Source organism: Rhineura floridana, chromosome 7 (assembly GCF_030035675.1).
Source record: "Rhineura floridana isolate rRhiFlo1 chromosome 7, rRhiFlo1.hap2, whole genome shotgun sequence".
Classification (NCBI taxonomy): Eukaryota; Metazoa; Chordata; class Lepidosauria; order Squamata; family Rhineuridae; genus Rhineura; species Rhineura floridana.
In genome coordinates this window covers 112876886-112897711 of record NC_084486.1, presented here as the reverse complement: position 1 = coordinate 112897711, position 20826 = coordinate 112876886, and the positions used below count along the sequence as shown (strand labels likewise).

General features: G+C 38.8%; 1 protein-coding gene across 3 annotated transcripts in view; it reads right to left on the bottom strand.

The window, feature by feature from the left end:
• Positions 1-20826, bottom strand: part of PLS1 (plastin 1) — a 90801-nt gene that overhangs the window by 3916 nt on the left and 66059 nt on the right. For all 3 annotated transcript variants that reach the window (XM_061636931.1, XM_061636932.1, XM_061636933.1), the window contains exons 10-15: positions 20499-20694; positions 10034-10112; positions 6891-7005; positions 4916-5049; positions 2775-2898; positions 911-1035 (exon numbers count right to left, since the gene is read on the bottom strand). In XM_061636931.1, coding sequence (XP_061492915.1) covers positions 911-1035; positions 2775-2898; positions 4916-5049; positions 6891-7005; positions 10034-10112; positions 20499-20694 — 773 coding nt within the window. The remainder of the gene's footprint in view (positions 1-910; positions 1036-2774; positions 2899-4915; positions 5050-6890; positions 7006-10033; positions 10113-20498; positions 20695-20826) is intronic.

The following is a 20826-nucleotide window of genomic DNA, read 5'->3' as shown; positions in this document are numbered from 1 at the left end:
GCCACAACTGCACAAGCCAGCCCCTTCCTTGTCTACAACTGCCAGCTGGGGGACAACTGGGCTCCTTGGGACTATGCAGCTTGCCCACGGCTGCACAGGTGGCAGGGCACGTAACTCCTGAGCCACTCACTGTGGGGGTGATCTTTAGCTGGCCCTTTACACCCAAGAGACACGAGTGGGGATTTGAACTCACAGAATCTGGACTCCCAGTCAGGCTCTCCTCCCCACTGTGCTATACCAGCTCCAGAACTACAAACCTGGTATTTTACAGAGGTATATTCCTGGCCCCCTTACCTAGTACATCCCCTATCACAACTTTGTCTTATCTAGATAGAGCTTAAGTTTATTCATCCTCATCAGGATCATCACCCTGTCGACAGATGTTCATTTAGGTTACAACTGCTCAACTGGATTTGATGAGAGGGAGGGGTAGAATTGGGCATCATCAGCATACCAATGACACTGAAAACAATAGTTTCACGCTTGAGAACTGATCCAGCAAAGGAGACTCACTAGTTGAAGCGGCTGACACATGCATGCAAACACTGCAATGATTACCTGGGCCCCATTGAAAGGGTTGGATGCATCTTTTGATGTTGAAGGAAATAAATATATATTCCCTCATCCCAAATTGAATCAACAGACTACACATGGTTAGACACATGAAATATTAGCTGAAAGATACAGGCAGATTTATCTGCCAGCTGGGAATAACTCTTCATCTGAGAAAGAGGGCTCTTGTCCACAACAGCTTAAGCCACAAAATATGGTTAGTCTAAAATGTCACCAACCATTTGTTGTTTTTTGCTGTAACAGAATAGGAATTAGAAGATATGTGCAACTAGTCACGTGCATCTGGGCTGCATCAGAGCCTCTCTGTCTAATAGAGAAATATGCTGCAAGGACTTACTTAGCATTATTCAGTTTGTCTATTTCAGAAAGATTTTCCCTCTTGACCATTTCTGGACGAATTGCTTTTGGTGCAATGGCATCTATTAAATCTAGTACAGGTAAACTAGTGCTTATGGATTTGTCCTGAAAGGAGAAAGTTAAAATGTTAGGTTACATTATCAATAATTAATGGATTTTCTTTAATCAGAATTTCTGTCATGTTTCTCCCTTTTCTTTTTCCACACTCTCATTGATAAATTTTAATACTATGTTTAAGCTGCCACAGCATTTTATGCAATTACTGTGGCAGCTTAAACATAGTATTAAAATTTATCAATGACATATATTTTATCTTAAAATATAAGACATATTTTATCATGGATAACAAGTGGACAAAAGAAACAGAAGGTAGTTATAAAAGGTCAGTTATCACAGATGAGAAAATTTAACAGTATTGGAAACATGACTTTATGTTCATGATTATATTACTATTTGAGCTAATTAAACTGATGTCTCTTAATAAATGAACTAGCCCTTTGTAGTAGTGGCGAATGGCAGCTCCATGTCAGTGGGGCAGTGGAATCCACTCTGGGTTTTAGTCCAAACTTTCAAGGAAGTGTCCAAGATGCTTCAGCCAGAGCGGATTCCATTGCCCTACTAACATGGAGCCACCAGACACTGCTGCTTTCTCATAGAAATAATTGTGGATCACATCTATCCATTATTACTATTTTGTCACTCTGTGTACCCCAAGTTCCAATAGCATAAGACCAGTTCCTAAAATGGAAAGACACAGATTGACCCGCCAAAAATGTTAACTGAACAGTCATGTAAGATTTATTTGGCACTGAAAAAATATTGGCTAAATAGTTGTGTACCATTTATTTGATACTTGTATTTTCACTGATAAGTGGTCAGATCTTCAGACAACTACTCAAGACCTAATGAAACTGACGTATACAGAAGAATACTGGTAAGAATGGTAGCTTTATTTTTCCTTGTGACAAAAAAATTCAGATGAGAATACAAAAATACACCAAAGTCTGTTAACTGGTTTTTTTATTCAACAGTGAACATTTGAGACTCCAGATTTCTTTCAAGACTTTAAAGCATAATGGATTGGTCTCAAACATGTATGTGTGGCTAATGAAAATGTTTCTAAATATGCATGCTAAACCTGTAATCTGCCATTAATCATACAGTTACATGCATTTCATCCCCACTTGAGTCACTGGGAATAAAGGCTGTATGTGAACTGGCTTGTTGCTTATGCTTTTAATAAGCTCAAACTTTATGATAGCTAATCCACAATTATCTACTATTGATTATATATTTCTTAAAACCTTATGGACATTCTGATATTTTCATGAAGTAGAAACAGTCTCTAATTTGGTTTTATTTTCAACCGCACCAAGCAGATTTTAGTCTCTTGGCTAAAGTGTGCTCCCCCTGGTGGTTTTAGTGAAACATTATATTACAGAAGTATTCCAATCTAAGCTCCTACCTCAAAATGGGATAATATTGTCTTCTAAGAAACCCATCTTGCAGTTTTAGGATTGCTTATTATGTTGAAATCCTCCAATGACATACTAAAACTATAAATTTCAATTCAGCAACATTTCTTTTATTTACACAGTAAGGTACACATAAAAGTTCATTACAAACATAGCTTTTCACAAACATAATCTTATATCCATATTGCCATGTGTTTATCATTTTTAATGTAAATGTGGTAGCTTTTTTACGACATTCATAATCTCTGATATTTGCAGCTATGGGCAGTTTAAGGAATGACTAATGCTAAACCTTTGCTGTAAATCAATTCCCATCAAATTCTGTACTGGATTAATATACATTTCCTTTTTACGTAGTCTCTTTATTACCTTGAAGCTAGTTATTGAAGTGCTCTTATTTGCATTTGCAAGAGTTTGATTCACCCATTTAATAATAATATCATCATTCACTTTTTCTCCCTCACCAAGGTCCGATAGTACATTTAAAGTGTATCTGCAACAGAAAGAACACAGTGCTTGCAACTGATAAGGAAATATAAAATTCTTTATATTTTCAGGTAATGTGTTAAAATAATTATCAAAAATCTTTCAAACAAAAACAATCTGTGGAAAATGTGCTTGCACTGGAAACAGAAAAGTAGGAGAGCCCAAACAGGGTTAAAAGCAAGTCACAGCTATCCCAAAATTGACCCAACACCAGCTAGAACAGTTCAAAGACTTGAGCGTAAGCCAAGCAAAGTACAATACAGCCCTACTGTTTTGTGGCAGATAGACCCAAATCAGAGAGAGGCTTATGTACATCATGCAGTACTTCCGCTAGCCACATTGGAAAGTGGCTTATAGACCGCTTTCAATGGCTAATGCAGAACCCCAACACCATTTTATATATTAAAAAGGGGAGGGGGAGAAAAGAAAAGCAAGTATGTTAGGGAGGGGAGTAATTTCAAACACAGGAGCAGCAGTACAAGTTGGGGAGCTTAACTTTTTCCTTGCCTGCTCTCTGCTCCAAATACCCCCACCCAGCTGCTTACTGTGTTTTTTTTTTGCTGTTGTATGGTTTTATGATGCTTTTTACTAATTGTGACTAGTACAGTAGGGCCCCGCTTTACAGCGCTTTGCTTTACAGTGTTCCGCTAATACAGCAGTTGTGAATTTGTTGAAAGCCCCCGCTTTACAGCGCTTGTTCTGCTTTTACGGCGTTTTTTTGCCGCCGGGCACCATTTTGGTCAATGTAAGTCAATGGGATCTGCTTTACAGCAGTTTTCGCTTTACAGTGGGGGTCCGGAATGTAACCCGCTGTATGAGCAGGGCCCTACTGTATTGCTTTTATATATCGATTGTTTTTAGTACTGGGGATTGTATCTGTGTTTTATTGATTTTAAATTGTGAACTGCCCAGAGGACACAACTGATTGGGTGGTTTTCCTTCTGTAGGTTAAAAATTCACATTGACTATGGTTTTAAGTGTGGCTGGAGTGCACAAAGTCTCCTAAAGGTCACAAAGTGACTCCTCAAAGATTATTGGGTGTTCCCATCTCATCCTGTTTATTTGTATAGGTTACTCATATTTGTCCTTAAAACTACTAGCAGACTACTTTCCTAGTCTACTAACCATCTGTTTATGATAAATATTCCAAATAGTTGTTGCTGTTTTTATTTACCACATAGATAGCTAGTGAACTGTTAACTAAAAATCTGGTTATTACCCAAATGGATGATCAGTACTATTGGCAACTACATTTATTATTTCAAAAGCACATAATTCACAACCCTATATAGCATTTGTGATTAAAACACTTACATTAAGATAAAATTGATTTAAGTGTGGCATAGAACACAAATATAAAAACATGTTTACATATAGTATAGGTTTACTGTACAAAATTTCCAAATGTAAACCTAGCACTCTCTTGCTAGGCAAAAAAAAATTATACTCCATTTAGTTTGATGTTTAGGTGCAACTTCGTGTATAGACCTTCTTAAAGTACAATTCTAAAATATGCTTACTGGGAAGTAAGCCCCTCTAGACATAGTATACCTGCACAGGATTGTGCAACACACATAGATTTAGGCCACATCTGCACTATACATTTAAAGCTGCATCATATCACTTTTAGTCATGGCTGCCACCAAAGCAAGCTGGAAACTGTGACTTTTTTTAAAACAGAGCTACAATTGTCCGAGGGGGGTTAACAAGCAATCTTCTTCACAGGAAACTCTGGAAATTGTAGCTCTGTGAGAATAGGGGTCTCCTAACAACTCCAAGCACAGTTAACAAAACCACAGCTCCCAGGATTCGGGAAGACATGACTGTTTAAAGTGGTATAATACTGCTTTAAGTGCAGATAGGGCCTTAGATAAGAGCAAGTTCCTAAAATAAAGTTTGTAAAGTTTAATCTAAAAATAATTTATCTGATTTTATAAATAAAATCTGCAGTCTGATGGGAAACAAATAATATATATATCGGTTTTGAAAGCATTTGTGTTTGATTAATTGTAATAAATCCTCACCTTCTCATTAACTGCCACACCAATGCCAAGGTCAATGTTGGGTTGCCTTCACTGAGGTCCTGTCCACCAATCCCAACCAATGAGAATCTGGCCTTTGACTTCCCCAGTTCCACTGCATAGTTACAATTTTCAATCTAAAAGTGATTTGTTTATACAAATGACAAATCAGGTCCAGAAACTACAGATATTTGGAACTATTGTTTATTAAAATGTTTTGAAAGGAGCAAACCTGACACAAGCGAAGCAAGAACGTCCTTAACCAAAGATCAGTATGCTTAATTTACATATATATGGCATAATGTCTGCTGTTTAGGCATGCAGTTATACAAACCTCAAGAGACATCCAAGACTCTTGTATTAGCATACATTAATCTGAATCCAAGCAGAGAAAGGTTAAGCATACAACCCTAAAGCAGGACTACCAAATACAAACTGACTAATTAAATACTTCGTGATGGCAAGTATTTCCAATGTTTCTCTTAAACACTACACCACACCCTTTTCATAAGAACATTGTTTATTTACCTATAAACAGTAATATGTAAGCACATATCAAAGAGCTTAAAAATATAAACTTAACAAAAAAAGAAAAACATCCATAGTAGTAAAGTAGTAAGGCTAGAGGTCACAAATATTTGGCCCACTGCTGAGGATGGTCTCTACTAGCATCATTCCTCATAGTCCCTGAATCATACTGGCAGATCATACTGCCTTGAGATGTCATCTGTACATGCAGCCCTCCTTCAAAAGGCAAAGCACATGTCTCAGAGGTTACAGTTTCATCCTCAATGTAATCCACCAACAGGATTGTCAAGAAGGTTATCCAGCTGAGCATCCTACTCTGCAAAAGTAAGTCTACCTTGTTCTGGGCATCACAGCTTTTAAATGCTCCACTCTGAAGCCTTAAATGGCACCTGTTGTGCTGGTACTTGCAACCACTGTGAGTCACAACATAATATTCTTCTTCTGGCCTGACAGTAAGCAGAGTTCACTGCTGCCTCTATTCCTTTCCAGTCCAACAAGAATATGTGGATTGAGATCCCTTACCAGGCAGCTGCCTGCTACTATCATTACTTGAAGCATCCACATCTTGCTGCTTTGCTGCTGTTGTGCCCCAACCACTTCTGCTACAGGTCTAGGTCACCACTAATTATCCCCATAGTCCTGCCTGAGAATAACTGGCCCACATGGGAAGTTCGAAGGCAGTTCTGGGTTTGGCCTCACTGGGCCAAAATTCTCTTCCAAGTTCCCATTTGGCCTAGTGAACCCCAGGTGAAGCTGCAGAGATGATCAGTGAAGACATCTGTTCCAAAATGCAGGTTAGTCCACCACTGGGTGCAACCTGCCAACTTGCTCACCATACCACCTGCGTACACACCATACATTTAATGCACATGGCTTACCCAAAAGAATCCTGGGAACTGTAGTTTGCCCCTCACAGAGGTACAATTTCCAGCACCCTTAACAAGCTAAACTTTCCAGGATTCTTTGGGGAAAATCATCTACTTTGTGGTGTGTATGCAGCAATGGTCAGCAGCTAAGATCAGCTGCTTAAGTGATCCACTTTGCAATTGCATACACTAAGTTCTTGCTTGATGCTTGTGAAACAGTTGTAAACTGTACTGCATTTGACTGATATGTGTTGGACAGATATCATGGCTATATTGCTTGCTGCCAGGTCGCTTGTAAACCCTTTTAGTACTGTAGATGAAAACTGCATTTTCCATAGGCTTCACCCACTGACATGTATGGTTCATTCCCTAGAAGAACAATCCCCTGCCTCCTAATTTGCTGAGTTCCAGAGCAAGGGCCTTACCAAAATACTACTTAATTTCAAGAGTTGTAATGCTTTTAATATGTCACCTGAAGCAAGGGTAAATAATTCAGGGCACTAACACCATCCATTTATGTTAATGCAATTTAAGCAAATGGATAAATGGCCATTGTAATTTCCAAAACAAGCACTTTTACCAACCTTTTTCATGTTACTTCCAAGTGCAGGATACGGTGGTTTGTTGACATGGTTCCATTCTACTGGTACACGAATCATTTCATAGAGCTGAAAGATTACTAAAGCATCACCAAGGTCACTGGTCAGAGTGCAGAGAGAAGAGTGGGGGGGGGAGTAAATGATCTTTATATAAATCAGTTAGTAGTGTATCTGAAAAATTTCTCTAACTTCCATTGCCTGGTACTTCTCTATTTTCCTCCTAAATGTACTTATGTACTTACTATCACACTCACTGGGATAATTTTTTTTTCTGAAAAGTGTGCTATCATCGATCCAATCAAGACTGAACCCCATGATTTACAGTGGAAATATCAACTGCATCTCCATCTTTATGGGCTCATTCACATGGGAGATGAACTTCTTATTGAAGACACAGCTTTTGCCATCACGATAATCTGTAAGGTTCACACCTCCTACCTTCCAATTCGCTGTTTTCCATTCACACTAGTCGGCATTCCTCTGGAAAGGTTTAGTATCACTGTTTCCTTTTGGCCTCGCCCCCAGTTTTACATGTTTACTCCCTCCAGAGTATCAATATTGCTAATGGAGAAGGGGAGGGGTTTTTTTGGTCAGTTTCATTATTTCTTGTCAACTGCACATGCAATTGACATGAAACTATATATCAAATGAATGAAAGGCAAAGTAGGCATTCACCCCCCTTTTTTTCTGTCAGTTTCATTTCCTTCTGACATATTTATAGTAAAACCATTTTTTAAAAAAGTAGGTATGAAATGCAATTTTTATATCTGAGTACAGCCAGTGTGGTGTAGTGGTTAAGGTGTTGGACTACGACCTTGGAGACCAGGGTTCAAATCCACACACAGCCATGAAGCTCACTGGGTGACCTTGGGCCAGTCACTGCCTCTCAGCCTCAGAGGAAGGCAATGGTAAACCCTCTCTGAATACCGCTTACCATGAAAACCCTCCGTCATAAGTCGGAATCAACTTGAAGGCAGTACAAGAGACACACTGTGTCTGTCTCTCTCTTTCTCTCTCTGTGTGTGTGTGATGGGATACAGGCATGGAGAGGGACTGAAGAGTTATCTCGGCAAAGATAAGAGAATGGGATGTCAGAAAGAATGTTGAGAGGAATTCTAAATACAGTGGAAACGGAGTGCATCATTAAACAATATGGAAACGGAGCGCATTGCTGGTTTCAAGAAGCAAGGGAAGGAACTTAACGGGGGGAAAGGAAGGCTATAGTAAACTCCGATGCAGAAGGACAGAGCGAGTCAGAAGTGGCTGGTTAAGCCGCTGGAAACAAAATGGAATTCATGGAGAATTTAGTGGGCGGAGAAAGGGGAGTATCTGAAAGTGACGATCCACCCGCCCAGCAAAAAACATTGGAGCAAAGTGCCTACATGGAGGAACAAGTGAAGCGGAGATGGTTTTTCCTTCACTTTTTGCATTATCAGCAGATTGGGTTAATATGGATTTAAAGGGGGGAAATGCATCATAGCTTCAGCTTGCCTACAACGTCATGTGAACCATGCGAATTAAACGGGGATGCAAGTAGCACCAATCTCACAGTAAGTCACCATGTGAACAAGCCCTAAGTGAAGTGTGATTGACCTTGCTCCACCCAGAGCAGTTTACGTAGCATCAGCCATGCTAGAAGAAACATGTTATACTCCCTCTGCTCCCAGCATCACCAGCTTAACCAAAACTAACAGTGCATCACAGAATCCTATGCAATACTGCAGTATATACTGGGGCACACTAAATTAAATTAAATTTATTTATTTATTAAATGTATATCCCACTCTTCCTCCCAGGAGGAGCCCAGGGCAGCAAAGCAAACACTAAAAACTCTGTAAAACATCTTAAAAACAGACTTTAAAATATATTAAAACAAAAACATCTTTAAAAACATATTAAAACAAAACATCTTTAAACACATCTTTTAAAAAAAGCTTTAAAAACATTGTAAAAAGCAATTCCAACAAAGACGCAGACTGGGATAAGGTCTTTACTTAAAAGGCTTGTTGAAAGATCTTCAGTAGGCGCCAAAAAGATAACATAGATGGTGCCTGTCTAATACTTAAGACAAGGGAATTCCAAAGGGTCAGTGCCACAACACTAAAGGTCTGGTTCCTATGTTGTGTGGAACAGACTTCCTGATAAAATGGTATCTGCAGGAGGCCCTCACCTGCACAGCAGTGATCAACTGGGTATATAAGGGGTAAGAGGGTCTTTCAGGTATCCTGGCCCTAAGCTGTATAGGGCTTTGTACACCAAAACTAGAACGTTGAACTTGGCCCGATAGCTAATGGGCAGCCAGTGCAATTCTTTCAGCAGTGGGGTGACATGTTGGCGATACCCTGCCCCAGTGGGTAGTCTCGCTGCCACATTTTGCACCAGCTGCAGCCTCTGGGCCAACCTCAAGGGCAGCCCCACATAGAGCGCATTATAGTAATCCAGCCTGGACGTTAACAGTGCATGGACAACAGTGATCAGGGCAGCCCCAGATAGAGCACATTACAGTAATCCAGCCTGGAGGTTACCAGTATAGTAATCCAGCCTGGAGGTTACCAGTGCGGTAATCCAGGAGGTTGCAGTAATCCAGCCTGGAGGTTACCAGTTTATATACCACCCTCTAACAAAACATCAGGGTGTTGTACAGCAACATAAAAACATTTAAAAGCTATACAGTCATTAAAATGACTATTTCATTTCATTAAAATGACTTTATTTTCATTAAAATGAAAAACATTTTAAACAGCTACATAGGCCTGTCAGCATAAAAAAGTCTTCAAGAGACACCTGAAAGTAAAAAGCAAGGATGCTTGCTGAATCTCTGCTGCAAGAGTATTCCATAGCATGGGACCAGCCACACTAAATGCTCAACTTTTGGTTGAGACCAATTGAGCCTCTGTAACACGGGACAACTAACAGCACTCCTCCAGGAGATCACAGTGATCAGGTTGGGATATAAGGTTCAGGCAGTCATTGGTATCCCAGACCAAAGTTGTTCAGGGCTTTGTATATCAACAAAATAGCCTTGAACCTGGCCTTGTCATCACCTCAACTCAGATCAAACATCTTTAATGAATGAGGATTACATAATGAATCATTTAAATTACCAGAGTCAAGAATAAAAATATTACCTGTACAAATGGTTAATGTAAGGGGTTACACCCAAAGAATTCATCCAGTTTCGGAATGTTCTTTCTTCTTTGCTTTCTCCTATAGCAAAAGGTACAAAAAGTTGGTTAGAAAACACATTTTAGCATTTGACATATAATACATGTTATTACTCTGAAATAATATAAAAGCAATGCCACTTTTCCTGATGAATATCTCTTCTGAGCTGGCTAATTAAAAAATCTGTATACAAATGCTATAGGCATAACAAAGCAGAAGGGGTGCTTCCTTTTTCTATCAAAAACATAGTTTCTCATGATACCGGGGGGAGGGGAGTACTATACAAACGGGGGGAAACTACTATTTCAGAGATGTAGGTAGTGAGGAATTCAAAACAAAATAAAACTGAATCAAAAATATTTGGCTTATTTGTATACCATCTCTAGAGCTTACAGAAGTATACATGGAGCAACCCTATTCCCCACCCGCAACAGCCATCATTTCAGTTTAGCAAAGAGATAATTGTGCAAGGCTACCTAATGAGTGGCACACTGTGGGAGTGTCTGAACCTTGGTCTTCCAAGTCCAAGGCCACGACTTAATTCACTATGTGACACTGGCTTTCTTGCTGGCATCACCGTGTAGTTTGGTCAATATGATTTCAGTGTCAAATTTATTTATTGTATTAAATTTATGTCCCACCCTTCCTCCCAAAGGAGCCCAAAAGTGGGGGGTGGGAAATAGCATTACCTCATATATACTTCCCTAAATTCCATGGAGTAGGGTTGGAATACAATTATGCTAATTCATGCCTGTGTTTATATGGTATATACATAAGGGGGGCAGGGCAAGGAGAAGATGCTGCAGGGCCAGGTTAGGTGGTCCCAGGGGCTGCATCTGGCCCATGGACCAGCAGTTAAACACCTCTGGTTTAGAAAAACTGTACACTACCTCTTGCCGCCATGATATGTTAAAACTGCCTGGTATGACTCCACAATACATAATTTGCCATCAGAACCTCACAGTAATATTGGCACTACTACTTCACAATTAAGTCTATTTCACCCTTTTATTTATTATTTTTTATTTATTTATTATTCAATTTATATACCGCCCTTAGCGAAATAGCTCTCAGGGCAGTGAACAAACAAAATAAAATACAATATATCATAATAAAAATACAAAAACATATACAAACAAACAACGAAAAGCACAGCAAAAACAAAATAAATACTACAAAAATTAAAATACAGATTAAAAGATTTAAAAAGTTAAGAAGATTAAAATGTAGCATATACTCAACAAGAAAACAGCTAAAGGCAGAAAAGGAAGAACAAAATAATTGTTTAAATAGAAACAAAGGAGAATAAGACAAACATACACCAACACTTCCCCCAGCTGCTCCCTTCTTGGTCAAATCTGACTATCATCCAAGATGGTTGTAGGCCAAAGATGTAGCTCTTTGCAGATCCCATAGGAAATGAAACCTCTGTGGGAAATCTATAGTCCAAATTTGGTCCTACTCCATGAAATTCAACTTTGGGAAATGTGCTGTGGATGAAATGATGTGGCATTTGATTTCCACAACTTTAAACTATCCTTTTGGTCTTAGTCAACAATATCTTATTAAAGGTGACCTTAGTCTGTCTATATACATGCAGCAGAATGAGGCTGGAATGAGATTTGAGGTGGGAAAACAGATTGTACCACTTCAAACGTCGGGTAAGGAATCATATTTTTAATGTTCCCCTATGTGGAAAAATTCCCTGTAGATAGAAAGTAAGCACAAGAAGGAATGATCTGGACTAGAAGTTCCCTCAATAATGTGCATTTTTTATTTGCAGGGTGATATTTTTACAAAGGTGAGCATTCCTAGCTAGCGCCCATTCCTGTTGTCTGAAATACTACAGTCCATTCTAGCACCTCAGAATTCTTACCACATCATGTGCAGACCAAGCCTCTAGTCGTTACGGCAGGAAAAAAAATCTTTTCCCCTAAACAGCAGTTATTTTTCTTTTTATCCTATATTATTCTGGCCTTTCCTCTCACTCATGTTTGTTATCAAATTAATCTATATACCAAATTCTATCCTATGTTACCATACATAAATTCCAAACAAATAGTGGCACCCTATGTATCCTATATCATCTGAATCACATTGAGTTCAATGGGCCTTCTTCCCAGATAAGTGGGTATAGGATTGCAGCCTAAATCAATACATGAATGTTTAGAAATGAAATATTTAAAGAGCAGCTTAATTTATATTTCTGTTAGTTTTTCAATATATTTTAACCAATTTCATGTTAGGAATAGTGAGCCAAAAAAATTAAATTGCCTCATGTGAGGACTGTATAAAAATTTCTCTTCGTGGTTGGTTCTGCTTAAATTGAGATACATTACATTTTTTCCAAACATTTACTTCATTGGGAAACCTTTATGAGATTTAGATTTGGACCATAATGTTTTTTGGGATCAATGATTAAAATTAATTCTTTTGATTAGTCTGAGATAATTTTTAAAACTATCTCTAAAATGTTTTTTGAACATTTCGAAGACAGCTAGCAAATGCTTCCAAGAAAGCTTATTACCAAAAGCATAGAAAGGAAATATTTAGCAACTTCACAGTAAGAATGGAAAACTGCATGCTGAACAATGCCAGAAAAATCTACTCTACAAAAATAGGAGCAGTAGCGTGCAAGCTGAAAGGGTGCATTTTTGACTAAAAGGACCTGAGGAACTAAAAATAACACACTGTATTTAATATGCCACTCTAAACAAGATTCTTTGTCACAAAGGAACGTAAGAATTCTTAAAGCATTTCACATCGCTGAAAGCTGGCCAGCTTTTCTTCACCTCCCCCTCAGTGATCAAAAGGCTAGTCAATAACACCACATTCCATAATCATTCTGTGGAAATAAAAATGTGAAAGCATCTTCAGGCATAACTGTCATTGTGACAGGTCTTATTTTTCTGTGACAGCAAAACCCTTTGTTCATCACCAATGCAAATTCTAAAACACTAGAGCAATACCCTGAGCTATGAAAGACCCTCAGTTTCAATGCAGTAGGGAGAGACACTATCTGATGCTAAGCAGTCTCACAGCTAGTGAGACAGACTATATTCTGCAAAACCAATTGGTTTTATTTACATTTTTATTTGTTTTGTTTTATTTTTACCCTGCCCTTCATCACAAAGTGATCCTGGAGCGAGTCTACATACAATATAAGCAAGGTACAATACGCACTAAAATAACAAAACAAACTGCTCCTTCTCAGTATAAATACTGGTGGCCTAACATTAGGCTCCTATATCATTAAGAGACTGGTGGAAGAAGATGGGGTGTGTGTGTGGGGTTGCCTCTGGTATTTTTTAACAGAGAGAGATGGCAGTAGAATCCTAATGCCTTTGAAGACCATACTATTTACACAGGACATATGATACGTCCAAAGTAAAGTTCTGGGCCAGGGGAACTCAAATCAGTATAATTTTACTATATTTGGAAAAGAGTCTTCATGAAATTAGAATTCAAGCCAACTGAGAGAAAGAAGAAACACTACACTGTTCCAGATGAATCTGTTCCCATTCTTGCAGGTTACAACAGTGAAATCTCACTGATGACAAACCTGTGTGCCTAAAGTTTTGGTTCTTTCAGTCTACATTTGTGAGACTCCAAGTCATGGCTGCTAAAACTGCCAAATTATGTATGCAAGCAGACATTAAACTTGCATTTATATGTGAATGAATGTTATTAATATTTTTTCTTAGTTGTAACGGCATATTAAAAAGAAATACTGCAATATGTGACCAACGCAGGAAGGCAAATAAGAGGAAAACAGTAATAGTAGGAAGCTGGGGGGAGAGATCAATAATCTCAAGATAAATACATTTACAGGCTAAAGGAAAATACTAAATACAGTACCTACATTAGGAGGGGTCAAATCTGCGTTTCATGAAGAAAAATGGGAAAATTATAAACGGACAAGTTATGACACCTCACCTAAGAAACAACTATTAAGAAATGATGTGATCACCATTCATATAGTAATATTTGAAAGAATTACTACACAGTGCTGCCCATGAAGAAAAAACTGGATAAGATGCTGGAAGATCTGTGATCAGATCTCTCTCACACACTTTCTTCTTCTTTTAGTTCAAAGCAGCCAGAGAGACTTGAATCATATTAGAGAAGAGGTGTTTTAAAGTTTATGAAACTTTTATAAGATTTTTACTGTTCTTTTATATGTATTCAGAAGTTCTTTATTAAACATCTCTGGAGGGACTCACAACAAAGGACTCATACAGAGATAAAAAGCATATAATTTTGAAACATCAAACAACAATATTTATAACATGTACAGTATATGTATTTTACATAAATAACACAAAACAATAAAACAGCAGCATCCTCTCAAAGTCATGTCTTTCAGGATGTCACCACAGAACCTCTCTATTTGGTCATTATCAGCACCAGTTTCTCTCCTTGAAGCTTGATCCTGCTGGCCACAGAGGAAGAAGAGTCTGTGTTCCGTTGCCTCAGCTACACAGCAATCTTGTTGAAATGACTGCTAGTGCCCATAGTCCAATGAAGAAAGTGAAAATTACAGGCTCTTTATAAAAGCAATGAACAGACAAGAAACTTATAGTTTTGGGGAACTTCATAACTCATTTTAAAATTTTAAACGAAACTCTACTACTAACCAGTTCTTAAGGGTTCAGAGCTTTAGAGAGGAGGTAGTCAGGCATCCTGACTGCACTACTATAGGCTAAATGCCCGTAATGCTGGCTGTTTCCTGCTTCAACTCTCTCCCTGAGCATGTGTAGGAATGGCTTCCCTCCAGAATTTTAAATACCAGTGAGTTACATTCCCCTCCCCAAACTGCTGACATCCTAACAGATATAATTTTTACTCCCTTTCAACTGGTTACACAAATGTGCTCACCTTCAATAGTTTAGAACAATACTGACACTGTGTCACTACTAACAGAGGAGCTTGATCTTGCACAATGGCAAAGTCCAAAACATAATCTTTGAACTTAAAGGGTTTGGCTCTAATTCTTCCTGTTCTACGAGATTCTATAGGCGCTTCAGTAGATATTTCTAACATATCTGAAGTTTCTTCACTTCCATGGAGGAACTTTAATCAATCATCTGATCCATGCCCAAGTTGTCTTTCCAGACAAGGTGAATATTTCCTAGGCTCAAACTCCCCTGCTAAAAGGTTAAATTGTGAGTGAAACATAGGCTCAGTCTGCAATTCTTCCTTTTTCTCCATTTGCATCACTAGTTCATCAGCTCCGCTCTGTCTGGTTCTACTGCTAACTGGATCCGACTCCATAGGTGTACTTTCTGAAGATTTAGAAACAGTAAAGCTACAGAGCCTCATAGAATAGAATCATAGAACAGTAGAGTTGGAAGGTGCCTGTAAGGCCATCGAGTCCAATCCCCTGGTCAATGCAGGAATCCAACGTAAAGCATACCCGACAGCTGCCTCTTGAATGCCTCCAGTGCTGGAGATCCCACCACCTCCCTTGGTAATTGGTTCCTCAATATATTCCTTTGAAGTGTTCTTATGAAATCAATAGCTCCCACCAATCAACAACTTTTTTTCCCACAAGACTAAGGCTGCACACTAACACACTGCTATCAGGTTCCAGAATGGAAATAAACAAATATGGAATACCACAGTGGTTATTAACCCAACTGATTATTTGTACCTTCTTTAGCAGCAAGATCATAAGTATATCATAGTCTGTATCTTAAATCTTTTACAGACTGTTATATATCACTATCCTCTGTCGTCTCTCTCTAACTCTAAAACACAAATCAATAGGCAATAAAGGTTGTCTGCCAAACATCAAGCAATAAGGGACACTGTATCATGTCTGGTGCAGTCACAGGCATGAACCCAAGGCTTAACATATTTTCTCCAGTTAACTTTTTTCTGGTTTTCTAATGTTCCCAACATGTTCAATAGGGTATGATTGAATATGTCCACCAGATTCCCTTTGGGGTGATAAACAGTCATGTATGACTTTACCCCAGTGTTTTGACTCAATTCTTTGATCAACACTTATTCAAAAGTAGCACCTTGATCATTATGGATCCTTTTAGAAAACCCATAGTGACTGATAAAATTGTCCTACAATATGTTAGCAACTTTTTTGGCTGTTTGATCTTTGATTGGATAAGCCTGTGCATGTTTGGTTAATTGATCAGCTAAGTTATTCCTGCAGAATCTGGATCCAAAGTTAAGAAGGCTATACAAACTAGCTCTATAAAGGTTAAGAAGGCTATATAAACCAGCAAAAGCCAGGTTGTTTACCAGCTGGGCTGCTTTTTCTACTTTAGCCTTCTTTTTAATACAGTGCTTACAAGTCTGACATTTCTGCTCTTCAGCTCTAGTCATCCTAGAGCCAATAAAATCAGCCCCAAGACAATTCTACAGTTGACAATTCTATGTGGGCCATTTCATCAGGAATTCCCTCTAGTGCTCTAGCACAATGTGTTAGGAATTACCAGCTGTTCAACAGTCTCTCATTTCTGCTGTACTTTCCTGTATAAATGTAAATGTATTGCCTTCAAGTCATTTCCGACTTATGGCGACCCTATAGGGTTTTCATGAGGCTGAGAGGCAGTGAGTGACTGGCCCAAGGTCACCCAGTGAGCTTTATGGCTGTGTGGGGATTTGAGCCCTGGTCTCCCAGGTCGTAGTCCAACACCTTAACCACTACACCACACTGGCTCTCGCTTTCCTGTATAGGACTCCCTAATAAAGGAAATGTTTTGGCCACTCACATGGATACACTCTTAATCTCATACTCTTCTTTTTCTTCTAAAGTTTCCCAAAAATGAATCATATGGGCAACATATTTCTCATGTCTCTGTAGCTTTTTCCAGTTTATTGGTCTAGAATCAGAGGAATCCGGTCTTTCAACCCATGTCTGGATTCTCAAATGAGGGTGGTATACTGTCTTCATCACATTACAGTGTCTCTACTAACCTTGTGCTTCTATATGTTACTACCTCTTGATCAGAATTATCTGTCTGAGAGCCTCTCTGTACTTTATGAGTTTACATAATTGCTTTACAGAGCTCAGTTTTAGCTATTCTATTCTTCAGAGTTATGCTGAGCTTGAGAAAGCATTCTAGCACCACTCTTGTTTTAATTTTTCCTTGACATCTAGTGGAACTTCATGTGGTCTTCTTGACAATGCATCTGCATCCATGTTTACTGTTCCCAATTTACAGACAACATCAACGTTGTGTAGTGACAAAGCTGCCACAAAGCTACCACTCACCTGTGACCAAGTGCATCCAATTTTGTGATCTTCAGTACATATGTCATGGGATTGTTATCTATCACTCTAAATTCTGCACCATATGTAAAAAATCATGGAATTTATCACAAATGGTCCACATTAAGGCAATTCTAATTTATGGACTGGATAATTGAATTCACTAGAACACAGTCCTCTATTAGCATTAGCAATGACTTGAGGTTTTCTGTCCTCTACCTGGTAGAAGGTAGCTCCTAGTCCATTGCATCAGTATGAAGAATATATGAAAGTATCCAATTAGGCAATCCAAGAACTAGTGCAGTAGCAAGCTTCAGTTTTAAGATCTCAAAAGCATCTTGATAATTTACATCTTGCCACTACCAGCAAGTGTTTGTCCTCAATCCCATTTCTTCCTTTTAAAACTTCCAGCAAGAAGGAAATTCAGAGGTCCTGCAGTAATAGAATATCATTGTACAAACCTCTGGTAGTATACAGCAGATCCTAAAAACCTGCAGAATTCTCTAATAGTGGGTTGTATTGCCCGTGTTGTAGTATTATCTGTTTTCTCTTTATCTGGGTGGATTCCATCCTGGTAAATAACATGTCCCAAATATTTGACACAACTTTGAAACAGTTTACACTTGGAAGATGCCAACTTCAATCCATACTTTTGTAGTCATTTCAGAACTTCCAAGAGATGTGCATCATGTTCCTCATGAGTGGCTGAGAATATAATCAAAAAATCCAAAAATGCCACTATCACAGTGAGATGCATGCCATGCATAAAACATTCCATCATCCTCTGGAAGGTAGAGCATTTGTTAACCCCTGTGGCATCATCTTGAACTGCCAATTTCCAAATGGAAGCCATTTTGGGGCAATTGCTTGGCTTGACTGGGATCTGATAATATCCACTTTTGAGGTCCAATGCAGAGAACCACTTAGCCCCTGCTAGTAAAGCAAATGTTTCTTCAATTTGAGGGAGTGGGTAAGCATCTTTTAGAGTCCTGCTGTTGAGTTTTCTACAGTCCACCACCATTCTAAGGGCTTTACTTTTCTTATACACCAATACCACTGGTGAAGCATATGAGCTGCTGGTTGCCTCAATTACACCCAGTGTCACTAATTCACTCAAGTGTTGGTACAGATCGTCAAAGTCAGAAGATGATACCCTTATGTTCGTTACAAGGTACATAAGTTGTGAGCTCAATTTTGTGGGTCACTCCCGAGACTGTTCTGAAATCTAGATTATGCATAGAAAAGACACTGGGTGTTTCTGAACCAATTCCACCCCAACAACTGCTTTGAACATAAACAAGTAAAAAAGTAGCAATGACAATGACAGTTCTCCCAGTATCATGTCTAATTTGGCCCCAAAGCGAGACAAATGCTGTTGGTAGGCTTTACATGAAATACATTTATGTAGATGGCATAATCTGTGGAACAGTAACTACTGTATTACTTAGAAAGGGTAGCTAATGACAATATTTGGATTATCATAGCTTGGTTTAATAAGCTGAAATATGAATCAGCCATTTGCCCATGCACGCAGCCTCTTGGCTCCTCCCATCACATAATCTGGTAAATTACCCAAGAAGTCTATTATGAATCAGTTTCTCATTCCAAACCAGGAAACTATTACTAATAGCTTCACAACTAGCTAGGATATTAAACCAGCATCAAAAAGGAATATCATTGGCACTAATGAAAAATTTCCTCCAAAGCAACTAGCAGCAGCAAAAAAAGCCATGTTAATTAGGACCATAAGAGGGGAAGCAAGTGTAAAACACCTCCCCCAGTTGCCTTTTGTGATCCTGATAATCATCACCCCACCTCTTAGCATAAAAAAGTGCACATTAAACACCAAGTCACATTTAACATTGCACCTGTTTGTCCCTCACTTTTCATATCTGGGCTCCGTATTCTTGTTATGCATAGGAGGTTAGGAAGGCACCCAAACAGCTTGTCAATTAGCACTGGGCAGTTGCTTCACATTTTTTCAACTTGTCAGCCACAGCCTGTTTATTAATGGTCAAGTTCTGTCTAACAGGACAGGCAATAGATTTAAGACAGACAAAAGAAAGTACTTCACACAATGCACAATTAACTTATGGAATTTGCTGCCAGAAGATGTGGTAATGGTGCCTGGCTTAAGGTCAAACTACACGAAAAGCCATTAACATGATTAGCAATTGCGTGAATGATTTTTTTAAAAAGTGAATTGCAGTCGTGAAACTCAATCCAGAAAGGTAGTGGTCTGCAACCTTTGTTCTCATCACCTGATATCTGCACCACAATATTGCACTGGTTGTTCCCCTCCAAATGCGCAGAGAGAGAGAGAGGGAGAGGGAGAGGGAGAAAGAGGGGGAGAGGGAGAGGGGGAGAGGAAGAGAGAGGGGAGAGAGGGGAGAGAGAGAGAGAGAGGAGAGAGAGGGGGAGAGAGAGAGAGAAGGGAGAGAGAGAGAGAGAGCACATGTGCACATGTGAGCAAGAGAGATCCAGGTCAGAACCACAGAAGGAGCAATGGGTTAAAGCCCTCCGTCAGTAGGGTGACAATGCAGATTGGGAGGTCCATACCTACAACTGCAGAAAAGCCATTCACGCAATTCCTAATAATGTGAATGGCTTCTCATCTGGGTAGGCCTTTAAGATGGCTTTAAAATAGGATTAGATAAATTTACAGACAACAAATCTATCATATGCTACTTTCATTATAGCCAAATGGAACTTCAGGTTCAGAGGCTTCTGAATAAAAGTTGCTGATTGACAAACATCAGGGAAAAGTTGTGGTCCTCATGTCCTGTGTTGAAGTTTCCCAGATGCATCACATTGGCCACTGTTGAAAAGATGATGCTGAACTGGGACCTGATTTACCATAGATTCTGTGATGCCCATTTTAATATATTTACTACAGTTCCTACAGGAGTAGTTACTACAATAGTAATATGTGGATTGAATTCTCTGAAAATATCGTGGAAGAGAAAATACCAAGGAAGTTCTTTAACACTTCAACATGAAATAGTTGATCATTACTCAGGGCTCCAACAGGACTCCTGTTTGGTTGAATCAATACATAAGAGAAATTTTTTTTTCTCATGAGAGGTTTTAAAATACTTGAGTCAATTATGTGACAAATTTAGCAGGAGAGGCCTATTTGTATCTGTAATGTCCATTCTCTAATGTCACTTTTAGTGCATGTTAAAAGAGCTCACCTTCTAGTAAACTGACGTCATAAGAAGCGCTTTCAGGCTTGTGCAGGGCAGGGTATGAATTAAAGAGGTTTGCAACAAAGGCCATGTTAAGTTTAGGGTTGCCTGCAATCACATCAGTAGGAGTCACAAACTGTTTGCAGCCCAGTTTGTCTGCTTGTTGAAGCATATATTCAGCCCTCTTCAGATCATTTTGCTCCTTGAAAAAAATATAAAAAGAAAACGTCACACTTAAAACCCCCAAACATTTAAACATTTTATATAAGAGCTATGTTTCTAAATCTACATCTTAATGTAAGATTGTACTGAACATAAAATACGGTTCTAGATC